This window comes from Hemitrygon akajei, chromosome 2, assembly GCF_048418815.1.
Source record: "Hemitrygon akajei chromosome 2, sHemAka1.3, whole genome shotgun sequence".
Classification (NCBI taxonomy): Eukaryota; Metazoa; Chordata; class Chondrichthyes; order Myliobatiformes; family Dasyatidae; genus Hemitrygon; species Hemitrygon akajei.
Window position 1 is genome coordinate 146,410,331 of NC_133125.1, and position 14,551 is coordinate 146,424,881.

Consider the following 14,551-nt stretch of genomic DNA (forward strand, 5'->3'; position numbering starts at 1 on the left):
GTTAGATCTGGCCCAGCCCCTTATCTGTACCCCCATGCTTATACCCATGAGGTTTGTCCCGCAGGAAGAGTACCACAGTCTATTCCCTCAGTTTCTGTGCCCCCAATGTTTCTGCCCACAGGCCACCATCAGGGTCCTTATCCAGGGTACGTGCCCTCATGTTCAGTACCTCCCTCTATCAGTGCTACATCAGCTTCCATATCCAGCATATCATCCTTCATCATTCCATCAGCTTCAGTGGAAATCCACTCGTCACATCTTCACTATTCAGGAGGTTTACAAAGACAGGTGTGTAAAAAGGGCCCGAAGAACTCCTCCACTGTTTCAGTACTCCACCCTGATTTACATCAGCGAGATCGTGTGGCAGCCATTTAGCAGTCTTGTGTCCTCTCCCCGCCAATAACACGACCTTTCACCTTATACAACCCATTGGTCTGTACATTCTACTTTCAGATATCGGGTAATTAGCACTTTTTGTGTTCTCTCTAGCTTACTCCAGTTTGCTTCCCTCCCCAACACTCATTCTGACCCCACCTGCCCATTCGATAATAAATAGCTTTAAATACACTGATTTTCCTGAGATTCTCCTCCCGTCTCTTCTGTCATCTGAATCCATCTGCCGATCAACCCCACCACCCCCCGGACCTCTGATTCTACCTATTACCCAGAGTCTGTCTCTGAACTCCCTCGGCTCTCACCTGGTTCTACCCATCACCTACCACCCCTGACCTCACCCCTCACCTTCACCTCTCTGATCTAGTTTGCAGCCCTCTACACTCTCAATCCCTCAACACTGATGATCACTTTAGAAACAGAAAAACTACAGTACAATACAGGCCCTTCGGCCCACAAAGTTGTGCCAAACATGTCCCTACCTTAGAAATTACTCGGGTTACCTATAGCCCTCTATTTTACTAAGCTCCATGTACCTATTTAAAAGTCTCTTAAAAGACCCCATCATATCCGCCTCCACCACCATTGCCAGCAGCCCATTCCACGCACTCACCACTCTCTGAGTAAAAGAAATTACCTCTGACATCTCCTCTGTAGCTACTCCCAAGCACCTTAAACCTGTGTCCTCTTGTGGTAATCATTTCAGCCCTGGGAAAAAAGCCTCTGACTATCCACACGATCAATGCCTCTCATCAGCTTATACACCTTTATCAGGTCACCTCTCATCCTCCATCGCTCCAAGAAGCAAAGGCAGAGTTCACTCAACCTATTCTCATAAGGCATGCTCCCTGATACACCATCAATAACTCTCTGAGACGTGAGGTGAGATATCGGCTTTTATTGACTGGAAGAAAGAACAAGCAGTAGTTGACCACCATACTACATCCTGGAGACTGAGGGCAGGGCTCAGGCCTCAATTGCCTTTGTACCGGGGTCTGTGGGAGGAGCCACGGTCAGTGGGAGGGGCCACAGGAGCAGTCAGCAGGGGGTGTGTGTCCAGACAGGTATATGTAGTTCACCACACTCCCCAATCGAGGCAACATCCTTGTAAATCTCCTCTGCACCCTTTCTATGGCTTCCACATCCTTCCTGTACTGAGGTGACCAGAACTGAGCACAGTACTCCAACTGGGGTCTGACCAGGGTCCTATATAGCTGCAACATTACCTCTGGGCTCCTAAATTCAATTCCACAATTAATGAAGGCCAATACGCCGTATGCATTCTTAACCACAGAGTCAATCTGCGCAGCTGCTTTGAGTGTCCTATGGACTCAGACCCCAAGATCCCTCTGATCCTCCACACTGCCGAGAGTCTACCATTAACACTATATTCTGCCATCACACTTGACCTACCAAAATGAATCACTTCACACTTATCTGGGTTGAACTCCATCTGCCACTTCTCAGCCCAGTTTTGCATCCTATCAAACACAAAGTACACTGCAGATGCTGTGGTCAAATCAACACGTACAAAAGTTGGATGAACTCAGCAGGTCGGGCAGCATCCGTTGAAATCCAAGATCCTCGGCCAGAAACGTTGACTCCTCATTTCAACGGATGCTGCCCGACCTGCTGAGTTCATCCAGCTTTTGTACGTGTTAATTGCATCCTATCAATGTCCCTCTGTAACCTCTGACAGCCCTCCACACTATCCACAACATCTTCAACCTTTGTGTTTAATTCTACAAATGATTCTTGCCGTGCTAAATCTCTTCAGCAGGTTATCTTTCTCCTTCTGTATCATTTTGCCCTGGGTCTGTTCCCGGGATCTGTGACGCCAGACCCCGCCTCCACATCCCGTTACCATACTTTCGATTTTTGATTCCAAACTCCGCTCAATCTACCCTTCCCGGCAACCGATGACTCACACATACAACTCTTTTTCTGATTGGACGGATGCGGATATTTGTAATTTTATTTCCAAGTGACTCAAACTTCTGTGACCACTTCTGCCCAGAGACCAATGACGCTAAAAAGAGACAGATTATGATTGGGCTGCAATATCGGGCAGACCAATCAACGTGCAGTTTGGGGACGATCCTGACAGGCAACGCTTGGAGTCCGTAGGCATTGGGGAGCGGGGATAAGTGTTATTGTCATTGTACTGGGCAGTGGCGGAGGACGTGGAAACCCGAAACAGCACTGAGAGTGAGGAATGGTGCTGCGAGGGAAGGAGGAATGATGTTGCTTCTACTACTGCTGGCCCTCCTATGTGGAGGGGTCTCCGCAGGTGAGTGAAGAGTCAATGGTCAGCGGGACATTCAGTGAGTGAGCGGATGGACACCGGGTAACCGTCCCTAGTCAAGGTGTGAGGGTCCCACGCCACCCAGCCTGAGGTCAGTAGCGATCGGTTTGGGAGTGTTGTGTGGTGGGAGCCCCTGCAGAGACTGCACACGGGAGGCGAGATGGGGAGTGAAGTGCGGACGGATGGGTTAACACCTTCACTGACCTGGGCAGGAACTGGACAAGTGGACAGTGGGACACCAGATGACTGGTTAGCACTGGGGTTTAGAGGATGGCGCGGGGAGAGCCAATTCAGTCCTGTAGATCCATGCTGGAGTACTGCTTCCTCCCGACACGTTAATGCGAGGTAAGGGTGTGCAGGGGCATTTACACAGGGCAGAGAGGGGTTCGGACTAATGTGTTACAGTAGGGTAATGAGGTGAGGCATCTTTGTGTTGTGAAGGAGAGGTTATGAATCTGTTAACAGACGGGTCTATGTACTGGCCAGCGCTGAACACCCAGAGTATTGTCCAATCCCTCCCGCCTTCCCACCCACTCGTTTCCTCACTTTCCCAGTTCTGGACCTGAAACATTAACTGTGGTGCTGCCTGGGCTGTTCGGAGTTTCCAGTTTTACGGTGCAGCCCATTTTGTGTCTTCCATCCTTTCCCGGGGATGAAATATTTGGAGTTTCTGTGGCTCTGTATTTTTATGGGATTGGGTTCCTAGCCTCGTGCCCAATCCCCCTCCTTTCCCAGCCGGTCTCGGAACCGTCCGTAGCTGAGTTTTCCGATTGAAGAGTCCAAAAGCCTCTTTAATGTTGTGTTAGTATGTGATTGCACCACATCCCCGGCAGTGAGTTCCAGATATCAGCCACTCTCCGTGTAAAAACACCAGATCTCCTGTAAAACTCCTTCCTCTCGCTTTAACCGATGACCTTGTGTTTTAATACCCCTATGATGGAAGAAGGATTTTGACCGTCCATCCTGTCTGTACCTCTTACGTATCGGGTCACCCCTTGGCCTCCCATATCGTACTGAGCAGAAATGTTCACAGTACTCAGTGCAGACTCACCACCGTTTTATGCAGTTCCATTGTAGAGAGAATGAGATCTTCTTTACCTTCTCTGTCAAGAATAATCTGAAAATTATCTGTATATCAAGAGCAAAGGGGTAATTGGGAAGAGCAGAGGTCCCTGAAGGATCAGTGTGGCTGTATATATGTGGAGCCTGAGGTCTCAAATAAATACTCATCTCCACTTACTGGGGAGAAGGTCATGCCCAAGCTGGGAATTCAGGAAAGAGTACAGAGACATCCTGAAACATTTCAATATTACAAATGAGATGTTGGTGTTCTTGAGGTGCATAAGAATGGATAAATCCATGGGTCTGAATGAGAGTATCCAAGGATATTCTGGGAATGAAGGCAGAAATTGGTAGGGCCCTGGGAGATCGGTTTCTTCAATAGACAAGGGTATGGTACCAGAAGATTGGAAGATACCTGATGTTGTCCTTTTATGTAAGAAAGATTGCATGGGCAAGCTAGGGAACTACAAGCTGTTGAGACTAATGTTAGTGCTGGAAAATTTACCAGATGGGATTCTGAGAAACTGGATCTACCTGTATTTGGAAAGGCAGGGGCTGAGAAACTGTTTCTCACGAGTATGACTTAAGTCTTTGAAGAGGGGACCAAGAGGATTGACAAGGGATGGGCAGTGTATGTTGCCAACATGGACTCTAGAAAGGCTTTTGATAACGTCCCTCATGATAGGCAGGTCCAGAAAGTGAGATCACATGGGACCCAGGGTAAGCTAGCCAAATCGATACATACTTGGCTCAGTGGTTGGAGTTAGAGTGTGAGAGTGGTGTGTCGCAGGCATCGGTTCTGGGACTCCTTTTGCTTGTTATTTGTGTTTATGATTTGGATGAGAATGTGGCTGTCATGTTTGGAAGTTTGCAAATGACAACAACTTAACTAAAAAAACAGAATAAGGCATGGATGCACTAACTAAAATAAGAAATATGTGAAAATACTGTAATCTGGAGGAGCAACATCAGAGTTTGGAGGATTTTGGTGCCCCCTGCTGATCTGATTGAAGCATGACAGGAAGAGAATACAGAAATTGTCATATTTACCATCATTGGTCATGTTACAGTCGTACAAGGCATTAATGAGAATGCACTTATAAATATTCTGTGCAGTTTTGGACACACAGCTATAGGAAGGATTCAATTCTTTTAGAAATGATGCAGAAAAGATTCACGTGCAGTTACCAGAGCAGGAGGGCTTGAGTTATAAGGAGGGATTGGAGAGGCTGTGACTGTTTTCCATGGAGCGAAGGAGACTGAGGGGTGACTTTATTGTACATTGCAAATAAGAAATGTCATGGCATCATTTGATAAGGTACCCCATGCAAGGCTTATTGAGAAAGTAAGGAGGCATGGGATCCAAGGGGACATTGCTTTGTGGATCCAGAACTGGTTGCACAAAGAAGGCAAAGAGTGGTTGTAGACAGGTCATATTCTGCATGGAGGTTGGTCACTTCAGGGATCTGTTCTGGGATCCTTACTCTTCGTGACTTTTATAAATGACCTGGATGAGGAAGTGGAGGGATGGGTTAGTAAGTTTGCTGATGACACAAAAGTTGGAGGAGGTGTGGATAGTGTGGAGGGCTGTCAGAGGTTATAGCGGTACATTGATAGGATGCAAAACTGGGCTGAGAAGTGGCAGGTGGAGTTCAACCCAGATAAGTGTGAGGTGATTCATTTTGGTAGGTCAGATCTGATGGCAGAATATAGTATTAATGGTAAGACTCTTGGCAGTGTGGAGGATCAGAGGGATCTTGGGGTCCGAGTCCATAGGACGCTCAAAGCAGCTGCGCAGGTTGACTCTGTGGTTAAGAAGGCGTACGGTGTATTGGCCTTCATCAGTTGTGGAACTGAATTTAGGGGACGAGAGGTAATGTTGCAGCTATATAGGACCTTGTCAGATCCCACTTGGAGTACTGTGCTCAGTTCTGGTCGCCTCAGTACAGGAAGGATGTGGAAGCCATAGAAAGGGTGCAGAGGAGATTTTCAAGGATGTTGCCTGGATTGGGGAGCATGCCTTATGAAAACAGGTTGAGTGAACTCGTCCTTTTCTCCTTGGAGTGATGGAGGATGAGAGGTGACCTGATAGAGGTGTATAAGATGATGAGAGGCATTGATTGTGTGGATAATCAGAGGCTTTTTCCCAGGGCTGAAATGGTTGCGACAAGAGGACACAGGTTTAAGGTGCTGGGGAGTAGGTACAGAGGAGATGTCAGGGGTAATTTTTTTTTACTCAGAAAGTGGTGAGTGCGTGGAATGGGCTGCCGGCAAAGGTGGTGGAGGCGGATACGATAGGGTCTTCTAAGAGACTTTTAGATAGGTACACGGAGCTTAGTAAAATTGAGGGTATCGGTAAGCCTAGTAATTTCTAAGGTAGGGACATGTTCGGCACAAAGGGCCTGTATTGTGCTGTAGATTTTCTATGTTTTCTATGGCACTGATCTGTGGTACATCACTAGTCACAGAGTTCCAATCAGAAAAGCATCCTCCTACCTTCACCTGCCTGCCATCACCCAGCCAGTTTGGACTCGTGTAGCCAGTTTCCTGGATCTCACGTGCCATGTTGTTCTGGTCCAGACCACCATGGAGCCCTTGGTAAATGCTGTATTCGGGTTATGTCTCTCACCCTGCCTTCCTAGTCTTCTTCAAAAACCATCTGAAAAATATTGAAGTTAGTGATGCAGGACTTCCTCCACACAGAGCCATGTAGATTATTCCTGATCAGCCTCTGACTTTACGTAATTCCTGTTTTTTTTTGTCAAGAGCTTCCTACTACTGATGTGAGACTGACTGCCTGTAGTTACCATGACTCTCCCCATTTCCTTTCTTGAACAAAGGAACAATTATTCAGGACCACACAAAGATCTTTGTCTTGGCCCCATCAATCTTATATCTTGCCGTCTCTCTCAATAAACCGTGTATATCCCAACAGGCCCTATGGATTCATCCAATTTCATGTCCTTGAAGAGACCTAACACAGCCTCTTTCTTCAAAACCCCAGCATTGTGGCATGTTGCACACTGATCTACTCGTGTTGGATGCTGTGATTGTGTAGTGGTTAGTGGGATATTAATTACAGCTCCAAGTGTCAGAGTTTGGAGTTCAATCCTAGCATCCTCTGCAAGGGGTTTATACACCCTCCCCATGGAATGCCTGGGTTTTCTCTGGGTGCTCCAGTTTCCTCCCACAGTCCAAAGACGTACTGGTTAGTGGGTCAATTGGTCATTGTAAATTGTTCGGTGATTAGGTTTAGGCCAGTGTTAAAATCACGTGTTGCTGGTGGTGTGGTTCGAAGGGTTATTTACAAATTATCTCTAAATAAATAAATAGTGAAGAAGATTATCAAAAGTTACGGAGGGATCTCCATCAGCAGTGAAAATGGTTCATGCAGTGACAAATTAATTCAGGTAAATATGAGGTTCTACAATTTAGGAAGTCCAATCCTGGCAAGACTTTCAAGGTGATTGGTTGGGAGTGTTGTAGAAGAGGTACCAAGGTCTTCAATGACATAATTCTTTGAAAGTGGCATTACAGGTAGATAGGTGGCAAAGAAGGGTTTTGGCAGGTTGGCCTTCATCAGTCAAGGCAATGAGGATGGAAGTTGATTTATTATTTGCGGGACACTAGTGCCGTTTCAGTTGGAGTATTGTGATCTGTTTTGGTTATTCTGCTTCAGGAAAGAAGGCATTAAGTTGTAATGCAGCAGAAGTGAGTTATGAGCATGTTCCTTGGGCTGGAAGGACTGTGATGGAGAATGGTTGAGTGGTTTGGGACTTTTGTCATTGGAGATTAGGAGAATGAGCGGTGATCTTGTCAAAGTGCGTGATGAACAAGATAGAATTGGTGGATGCTATATACATGGATTTTCAGAAAACATTTGACAAGGTGCCTCACATGAGGCTGTTGAACAAGATCCCATGGTATTACAGGCAAGATATCACATGGGTTTAGCATTGGCTGATTGGCAGGAGGCTAGGAGTGGGAATAATGGGAGCCTTTCCTTATTGGCTACTGGTGACTAGTGTTGTTCTGTAGGGGTTGGTGTTTGGACCGCTTCTTGTGATGTTGCATGTCAGTGATTTTGGTAATGGAATTGATGGCTTTGTGATCAAGTTTGCAGATGATTTGAAGGCAGGTGGAGGGCAGGTAGTGCTGAGGAAGCAGGGAGGCTGTGGAAGGACTTAGATTAGGAAAATGGACAAAGAAGTGACAAAGGAAAGATGGTGAGGAAGGCAACCAATGTGAGCATTCATTTCCAGAGAAATGGAACATAAAAGCAAGGATGTAATGCTGAGCCTTTATAAAGCACAGGTGAGGCCTTATTTAGAGTTTTATGAGCAGTTTTACACCCCTTATTTAACAAAGGATGTATTGACATTGGAGAGGGTTCAGAGGAGGTTCACGAGTGATTCTGGAATGGAAGGTTTATTATATGAGGATTGATTTATGGCGCTGGACTTTAGAAAATGTGGGGAAGGAATCTCATGGAAACATATCGAATGTTGAAAGGCCTAGATAGAGTGGATGTTTGGAGGATCTTTCCTATGGTGGGGGAGTCTAGAATCAGAAGGCACAGCCTAATAATAGTGGGACATCCATTTAGAACAGAGGTGAGGAATTTCTTTAGCCAGAGGGTGGTGAGTCTGTGGAATTTGTTGTCACAGGTCACTGTGGAGACCAAGTCGTTGGGTATATTTAAGGTGGAGATTGATAGGTTCTTGAATCATTGGGGCATGAAAGGTTACGGGGAGAAGGCAGAAGAATGGAGTCAAGAGGGAAATGGATCGGCCGTGATGAAATGGCAGAGCTGACTTGGGCTCCTGTGTCTTTGGGTGACATCTTGAAGGTTAATGCCCACAGTCTTTTTCCTAGAGTTGGGTAATCATGATCTGAGGGCAAAAGCTTAAGGTGGGAGTGAAGAGAAGTTGCCAGTGGGCAACATTGTCCCCCAGTAGGTGGTTCATCTTTACCGAATGTGGTTCCAGATGAAGTGGTTGAGGCAGGTACTTTAACAACATTTTAAAGGCACTGTCTGATAGATACGTGGATTGGAAAAGTTCAACGTGAAAGAAGTAGTTTTGTGAACTGTCTGGAGGATGTTGCCCTCGGTTGAGTTGTTCACTGGCATCATCTTCTTTCGAGGGAGGTGGAAAACGCTGATGAATGGGACACTTGGATAGGAGTTTTAATTGGGCTGAAGGGTCTGTTTCTGAGATGTGTGACTTTGACTCCTCAGCCACACATATTCCGATTTCTACCCTCACTGGCACAGAGTAATTCACTACAACTGTAGATCCTGTTTTTTTTGCCTTCTGCCAGATCCCCATAAATACTCTCTACAGGACCACACTTCTCTGCCTGTTTCTTTGATACCATGACCTCTTGACTTTTCAACCTCCCCCTCCAGGTCACAGAATGTCCGTACCCACTTTTCCTACCCTTCCTTTTGCTTTCCTCCACCAGTAATCCCACAGATCCTCCTGTTCCACTGTTGCCTCTGGTACTGTTGATTAAGTGACGTCCTGTCCATCATTGGATAGTGTGTCCTACAGTTAGATCCTCTCTCTGCTTTCAGTGTGGTTTTCCAGAGACAGAGGCACATGGGACAGAGGTCACCCTCTTGTGGGAGATGTAATGCCCCACCCTCTGGACATCCTGTCGATAACCCCAGGAGCACATCTCAGTAGCCAGGAGTCACTGTGGGCCAGAGGTGAAGTGAGCAGCACGCTACAGGAGCTGGAAGAGTGTTGGTGGTCCAGAATCTGGTGCCAGTCCTCAGCTGTTCTCTCCACCGACAACAGGGAGAAACTTCACCAGAGAGACAGTGCCAAATATTCCTGACCATGACTGGAAGTGCTCCCACCAGCTCTGAGCACCTACTCATTGTCCCATAACCATTTAACCTGATCTCAGAGACACACAGTGATGATTTAACCCAGTCTGGTCCTGGTGAACATGTCCTGTTCCAGAATCCTGTTCCATCTCTCAGTGTGGGATACCACAGCTCATCCTGGGAATTGCAGACGTGATCAGGGATATCACCCCCACTGTGGAGCTCACATGGCCCTTGGGGTGAAAGGTCAGTCCTGATTCTCCGATTTTGTGATCACAATTCTCTTGGAGCTTGGGGGGGGGGGGGGGGGGGGGTGCGGTGTTGGACCCCAGGGTCTCAGGTCTCAAGTTGCTGGTTTCGGGCATGGGTCCTTCCTGAAATCTGGATTCCCAGCCTCTCTAACTCTCTGCTCCGGTTCCAGGCTCTCACTCTCTCCGTTTTCTCGACACGGTGGAGACCACGAGGTCAGAGGTCCTGAAGTTCATGATAGTCAGGTATGTGGATGAGGAGCAGATCGATTACTACGACAGTGTTTTGGGGAAGAAGGTTCCTCGTCAGCAGTGGATGGCGGAGAGTCAGGGACCCGACTACTGGGAACGGGAGTCACAGGTTGCTCGGGACAAAGAGCAGTGCTACAAGGCCTTAGTCCCGATCCTCATAAAGCAGACCAACCAGACGCAGGGTAAGTGGTCAACATCGTGGGTGTGTGATGACGGGAGGGACCAGGCATTTGGGGGGGGGGGGTGGTGTGATGGGGAGCAAAATTAGGGATGGGGGTTTGGGTGAGTGTAGGGTCTGTGAGGGGTGGCGGTGACTGTAGGGATTGTGGGGGTAGGGGTGATTGTGGGGCTGCGAAGGTGCAGGTGACCGTAGGAATTGCGGAGTGGGGAGTGACTCAGGATTGTGGGAGGTTAGGGAGGTGGGTTTCTAGGGATTGTTGGTATTGTGGGCAGTGGGGGTGACTGTTGGGATTTTGGGGATGGGGAAGTGAATAGTTACATGAGACAGATGTTGATTTCCAACTCCTCCCGCCACACCCCCCTCCCTACAACCCCTACTCTCCATACATCTTCCCCCTAAGCCCCCTCCCTCCTCTCTACACCCACTCCCTCACCCTGCTTCCTTCCCCTCCCCCTCCTTCATTCCCAAACCCCACTCCCTCCCCCCACCCATACACTTCTCCCCACTCTCTACCCCACCCCCTCCTACCCACCCCTCGGTGTGTTCCAGGGTCCCACACTCTCCAGAGCATGATCGCCTGTGAGCTCCGTGAGGATGGCTCCACCACCGGATTCATGCAGTTCGGCTGGGATGGGTCGGACTTCATCACCTTCGACAAGGACCGGATGATGTGGGTGACCCCTGTGCCCTGGGGTCAGATCACCAAGAACGAGTGGGATCAGGACACGGCCGAGAACAGGTTTTGGAAGGGATACCTGGAGCAGGACTGCATCAAGTGGCTGCAGGAATACGTCAAGGCTGGGGAGAGTCACCTGGAACCTAGTGAGTGGGGGGTTGGCGGGAGGGGGAAATGTGTGTCTAAGAGTGATATGTTCCTGGCCTTCCCCCAGGCCCCTCACTCACTTTGCTTCCCCACTCCCTGGCCCTTCACTGCCCCAACACCCACCCCCCCCCCAGCTCCTTGCCACCTTCTTCCCTCCCCCAGCCTCTTGCCTTCCCCCCTCTCCCTCCCCAATCTGCCCCCATTCATTGCCTCCTCTCTCCACCAGATCCTCCTGAAGTCTACTTCACCGCTTCTGAGGACAACCGCCACCTGTCCTGTGTGGCCACTGGTTTCTACCCTCAGTCCATCGACGTGACTCTACTGCAAGATGGCCAGATCCTGGAGGAGACCCATTCCCACGGGATCCTCCCTAATCACGACAACACCTACCAGCTGATCAGGACAGTGCAGGTGGAGCCCACGGACACTGCGATGTTCTCCTGTCGGGTGGAACACCGGGGTCTCCCCGAGCCCCTTGTCCTGTTCCTGGGTAAGAGACACTCACCAGTAGGGCAGTACATGGGCATTGAGGGTGAGGGGTTACTGTTGACCACTGGCCCGGGACAGGTCTGATGGAGGAATTGGTGTTTCTAAGACAGCATGGTTGGTGGGATGGGAGGGTGTGGATGGGGCTGGTGAAGGGAGAATCGGGGTTATCCCTGGCTCTGTCACTGATGTCACTGTTTCTCTGAATCACCAACAGGTTCGAAGTCCAAACCCATCCCAACCTGGATCATCGCTGTAGTTGTGGTCGTGGTGGTCCTGGTGTTGGTCATCATCGCTGTTGGTGTTGTTATCTACAAAAAGAAAGGTAGGACTGGAGGGAGTTGGACTGTTTCCCTGGGGGAGGGGGCTTGGGCAGGGTGTCTCCTACTGGTGTTCCTCAGCAAAGCCCATCCCAGCACCCCTGCCTTTCTGCACCCAAGGGTGCCCATATCCAACATTGCCCATCTTCACTCCACCATTCCTGACCTCTTTTCTTTCTCCTGTTATAACAGTTTCCATGTCACATAACTGTCGTTCATGTGACAACTATAGCAGTGTTCAACACACTCCTCTGACATCCCCCCCCCCCCCACCATACTTTTCTCCTTCCAAGGATGTTCTTTAGTATTAGGTGTTGGTTTAAAAAAAAGCTGGCGGTCCACTTTATCTAAGCCTCTTATCATCTTTTAGACTAATGGTCACTTTGTTTTCTACTTTCCCCAGTTCAAGGGTCATTGAGTCAGACTGTATGCAATTACTCCCTTTGGCCTGACCTACCATTGCTGACCACATACTTGCACACTCTGATCCCATTTCCTTGCCCTCTCTACCTTGGTGATTCAAGTGCCTGTCTAGATCTATCTTCAATGTTGTGAGAGTCTGTCTTCACCGCTCTGTCAGTGTGTTCGATTCCATTCCTCCTCCTACCTCCTCCTCCTCAATTCCTCCTACCTGTCCCACTTGAGCCTCTCATTACTGTGTGCATCCATACCTGGTGGACCTGACCAGGGTCAGTATTAGAGTAAATGGTCACTCCAAACCTCCCACTGACCACTCTGTCACACACCAGCTTTGTTCCGTCTCATGGCCTTACAATGAGTTGGGGTCCCTGCTGGTCCTGTTGGATGTGTCTCCTTTCACAAATTGTAGCTTGAGTTCTGTTTGATTGGGATTCAGAGCCCACTGGGCAGGTACTGAATCTATCTGGTTATATGCTGGGGATGTGGGACCGTTCTCACTGACTGTCTCTGTGTTTTACAGCAGGGTGTTTTTCAGCTGGGAACAAAGGTTACAATCCCACCAAAAGTAAGTTCACTGTAAATCACAGCTGGATGGTTGTGTTACATTGTTCATGTTCACTGTGTCTCATCTGAAGAATGGGAGTTATGTGTGTGTGACACCTTTGTGCATGTCTCTGTCGATGTGTGTGATTACCCGTATATACCTGTGTTTGTGCGGTGGTGTATTGTGTGATGTGGCTGTCTTTGTTTCTCCGAGTCTGCACTGCATTGGTAATAAATGTTTTCCTGCCTGTCCTTCCGTTCACAGCTTCTGACAAAGGAGAATCCTCCTCCAACTCCTCTGCCACGGCCTGAGGTAGGAATCGTGTTGGGCACCGGTCAATGCTGGGCTTCCCAGCTCTTGTCACTGGAGCTGGAGCTGGTCATTACAGCACAGTCTGGGCACTGAGAAACCCCAGTCCGGAACCGGAACTGTGGAATGGGGTGTAACCAGTCCCCACAGCACCTCACCCTGGGAATGGCCTCCTGCTCCATTCCATTCCAGGGATCCAGTGCCCAGTTTTCATGGTTTGTCTTTGGAATTGCTGCTTTTCCAGGGTTGCTCAGTGTTTTGTGATGGGGAGGGGGGCTAGGGAGAGTTTGGGGTACAGCGGTGTTGTGGGTGATTTATGGTGGTGGGGGGAGATGGGTTTTGTGGGACATGTTATGGTTGTGATGTGGGGAATGGATTTAATGTTATAGATTATGTTGTACTGCTTGTTGGGAATTGGAATCACTGGACATTATTCCCAGTGTTGGGTGGGGGGGGGTGTTCAGTAGGTTTGATTGTCAGTGTTTGGGAGGTTTACTGCTGATGCCTCACACCTTAACCATCTCTCCTCGCCTCTCTCCCCCCTCTGCAGGAAATTAAGTTCACAGTGGGATATTGATGAAGAAATCTATGGGAACAGAGTGTAATCCTGGGACCTTGGGTGATTAACGAGATATTCTCCGGGGAAAACTATGATTTATGCATTGATCTTTGTGCTTAGGAATATGGATAATTTGCTGATTCACTGCAGGAGCTGGACTGTAACGTTGCTTTTCAAAGGAAACTGAATCACTTTAGCGTGTGTGGGATGAAGGGAAGGGGCTTAGTGGGGAACAGCTCTGACCCACAGCTCAGCCCTGGTCAACATCTGGAGACTCACATCTGGTGAATAGATTTGCTCATTCAGTCAGTGTGACTGTTGACCGAAAGTGGCTTCTGGCCCGTGTGGGATGGGAGGGGAGTGGGTGGCAGGTGCTGGAGTTAAAGTGAGACTTTAAACCATGGGCTGTGGGGTGATTACAGGGAGATCTGGAAACGTGATTTTATGCTGGTGGTGGGGAGGGAGGGAGGGAAAAATTCTTTCTTGCTTCATTGTCAAGGCTTTTTAATACTAAATACAAATAAAATTGATGTTTACTCCATCTCCCTGTCTGGCAGTGTTTGTGGTGGTGGGAACATTGGGATTTGAAGGATGCAGCCACTAGGACTGTGGACATGTGGGAATGATGTGTATTATGGATTCAAGGAGAATCTGCATTTGTGGGAGTGTGTGGGAGAAGACATGAGGAGAGGTTCCTGTTGAGGCAACAGTGACCAGGGAGAGATCTGGCAAGGACCAATAAAACGGTGTCTGGTACAGTGGTGACTATGTTTCCGAGAAGCTCCTAGTTACCTTCTGCGAAGTTGGAAGCCA

At 48.5% G+C, this 14,551-nt stretch overlaps 1 protein-coding gene and 1 long non-coding RNA gene across 2 annotated transcripts; both read left to right on the forward strand.

Annotated features, from left to right (window-relative positions):
• The first annotated feature begins 2,602 nt into the window (after positions 1-2,602).
• LOC140720958 (class I histocompatibility antigen, F10 alpha chain-like) lies at positions 2,603-12,281 on the forward strand. The gene is made up of 6 exons (XM_073035828.1): positions 2,603-2,683; positions 10,018-10,278; positions 10,827-11,099; positions 11,327-11,590; positions 11,804-11,911; positions 12,277-12,281. Exons 1-6 carry the CDS (start codon positions 2,632-2,634, stop codon positions 12,279-12,281), a joined length of 963 nt encoding a protein of 320 aa, XP_072891929.1. The 5' UTR covers positions 2,603-2,631.
• A 563-nt stretch (positions 12,282-12,844) lies between these two features.
• LOC140716528 (uncharacterized) lies at positions 12,845-14,279 on the forward strand. Its single transcript, XR_012096312.1, has 3 exons — positions 12,845-12,891; positions 13,135-13,182; positions 13,730-14,279. It is a non-coding gene; the product is annotated as an uncharacterized lncRNA (long non-coding RNA).
• The last annotated feature ends 272 nt before the right edge of the window (positions 14,280-14,551 follow it).

Excerpts from the sequence above, each read along its gene's own strand:
- LOC140720958 (XM_073035828.1), top strand. The coding sequence starts at position 2,632 with ATGATGTTGCTTCTACTACTGCTGGCCCTCCTATGTGGAGGGGTCTCC. Across the intron at positions 2,684-10,017 it reads ATGTGGAGGGGTCTCCGCAG|GCTCTCACTCTCTCCGTTTT; the intron begins GTGAGTGAAGAG and ends CTCCGGTTCCAG. Across the intron at positions 11,100-11,326 it reads GGAGAGTCACCTGGAACCTA|ATCCTCCTGAAGTCTACTTC; the intron begins GTGAGTGGGGGG and ends TCTCTCCACCAG.